The sequence below is a fragment of the Perognathus longimembris genome, chromosome 18, assembly GCF_023159225.1.
Source record: "Perognathus longimembris pacificus isolate PPM17 chromosome 18, ASM2315922v1, whole genome shotgun sequence".
Classification (NCBI taxonomy): Eukaryota; Metazoa; Chordata; class Mammalia; order Rodentia; family Heteromyidae; genus Perognathus; species Perognathus longimembris.
Genome location: NC_063178.1, coordinates 38771358 through 38774000, shown reverse-complemented (window position 1 = coordinate 38774000; position 2643 = coordinate 38771358). Strand labels below are relative to the sequence as shown.

Below are 2643 nucleotides of genomic sequence, written 5' to 3'. Positions count from 1 at the left end.
TCGTTCTTGTAGTATTTTCAGGGTATCTGTTTTTATTTTGATGTCTTTGATCCTCATGTTTATTTGTTTATTTTTTGATGAATCATTTTAGATGTCCTGGAAATTGATGACATAATTAAGAGTTGCAAGAAAAGTCCAGAAGAATGGCCATGTGAAGTAGCAATCACCAAAAGCAACCCTGTGGATGAAAGAGTGAGTGTAGTTAGAGATTTTCATTTGAGCTCTAAACACATGCCAGAGCTGCATAGGAATTGTAGGAAATCCTTAGGAATGAGGACTGAGGCATCCATTGCATATCAGAATATGGTTCTCCATTTTGAGCCTGAAGAGATGCATGCTGGATCCAGGCCTGGTGTCTCTCATGTAGATGAAAAATCCCTTAGCAACATGGAAACTTTTAATCAATGTTCATTAATTCCCAGTAAGCAGCATTATTTCGCCGATGGTCGAGAAGGGACGGTATTAACCTCAAAGACCATATTCTTTAAAAATAATTGTGCTTGTATGGGAGAAAATCATGAATGCAACAGATATGGAAAGTCCCTCAAACACATGTCAGCTCTAAGAACACATAATAGAAAACATATTACGGAGAAAACTTATGAATGTAATATATATGAAAATTACTTCAGGAGCAAGAAAATTCTTAGAAGACATAACAAAATTGACTCAGGTGAGAGACCTCATATATGTAACAAATGTGGAAAATCATTCAGGTTGAGGACAATTTTAAATGCATATAATAGAATTCAAACAGGTGGGAAACCATATGAATGTGACCAATGTGGGAAGTCCTTCACCTGGAAAACTCAACTCAGTATTCATCAGGTAACTCATACAGGAGATAAACCTTATAAATGTAACACATGTGGAAAGTCTTTTACCCAGAAATCAAGCGTTACTGTTCATGAGAGATCACATACAGGAGACAAACCTTATAAATGTAACACATGTGGAAAGTCTTTTGTATCGAAAAGAAACCTTATTGTTCATGAGAGAACACATACAGGAGAGAAACCTTATAAATGTAGGACATGTGGAAAGACTTTTGCCCGTCAATCATGTGTTAGTGTTCATGAGAGAACACATACAGGAGTGAAACCTTACAAATGTAACACATGTGGAAGGTGTTTTTCCCGGAAGTCATACCTAAGTGATCATGAGAAAACACATACAGGAGAGAAACCTTATAAATGTAACACATGTGGGAAGTCATTTTCCCAGAAATCACACCTAAGTCTTCATGAGAGAACACATACAGGAGAGAAACCTTATAACTGTAACACATGTGGAAAGTCTTTTACCCACAAATCATACCTAAGTCTTCATGAGAGAACACATACAGGAGAGAAACCTTATAAATGTAACACATGTGGAAAGTCTTTTACCCAGAAATCAAGCGTTACTGTTCATGAGAGATCACATACAGGAGACAAACCTTATAAATGTAACACATGTGGAAAGTCTTTTGTCTCGAAAAGAAACCTTATTGTTCATGAGAGAACACATACAGGAGAGAAACCTTATAAATGTAGGACATGTGGAAAGACTTTTGCCCGTCAATCATGTGTTAGTGTTCATGAGAGAACACATACAGGAGAGAAACCTTATAAATGTAACACATGTGGAAGGTGTTTTTCCCGGAAGTCATACCTAAGTGATCATGAGAAAACGCATACAGGATAGAAACCTTATAAATGTAACACATGTGGAAAGTCTTTTACCAACAAATCATACCTAAGTCTTCATGAGAGAACACATACAGGAGAGAAACCTTATAAATGTAACACATGTGGAAAGTCTTTTACCCAGAAATCAAGTGGTACCCTTCATGAGAGAACACATACAGGAGAGAAACCTTACAAATTTTAAACAATTGGAATGTATTTCACCCAGTAGACATATCTTAGTATTCATCAATGAACACAAAGAAGAGAAACCATATGATCATAATGAGTGTGGAAAGTTTTTAACCCACAAGTCATATATCAGTGCACAGAAGCGAGTTCAAACAAGTGAAAAACTTTATCTATGTAATCAATGTGGAAAATCACTCACCTGGAAATCACACCTTTTCATGAGAACACACATACGAGAGAAACTTTACTCATGTAACACATGTGGGAAGTTTTCACCCAGAAATCCTGTCTTCCTGTTCATCAGCAAATATACACAGGAGAGAAATCTTAGGAATGCAGCACATTTGGAAAATCCTTCAGGGTCCTTAAGGAAACATAACAGAATTCACACAGGTCAGGAATCAAATGAATATATCCAGTGTGGGAAGTTTTTCACCTGGAAAACACAGGTGTGCAAAAGAAGTTTAGCAAGGAGGGTAGCAACTACTTTAAGAAACGCTTCATAAGTACTCACAAACAAAACATAGGAACACATAAAACAATTCGTGAATGCATTGAAAAGGAAGAAAATATTACTACAGATTACACTAGGGATGAACCTTGAATACAAACAGCTAAAGAAAATACACCAGTTAGAACAGCCATGGCATGCTCTCTCATTGAGTGTGCAACGATCAACAAACTCATACACAAAAAGAATGATGGCTCTGGACACTGGGATAGAGAGGCACAAGAGCTGCATGTTCAATGATTCTACTGCTTCACATATGGAAATGGAAGATGA

At 36.8% G+C, this 2643-nt stretch overlaps 1 protein-coding gene across 1 annotated transcript; it reads left to right on the top strand.

The window, feature by feature from the left end:
* Positions 1-387: 387 nt before the first annotated feature.
* On the top strand, positions 388-1686 carry LOC125366961 (zinc finger protein OZF-like). The gene has a single exon (XM_048367637.1). It carries the CDS (start codon positions 388-390, stop codon positions 1684-1686), a length of 1299 nt encoding a protein of 432 aa, XP_048223594.1.
* Positions 1687-2643: the final 957 nt, after the last annotated feature.

Bases quoted from the DNA above. Each gene is read 5' to 3' on its own strand.
- LOC125366961 (XM_048367637.1), top strand. From the start codon at position 388: ATGGAAACTTTTAATCAATGTTCATTAATTCCCAGTAAGCAGCATTAT.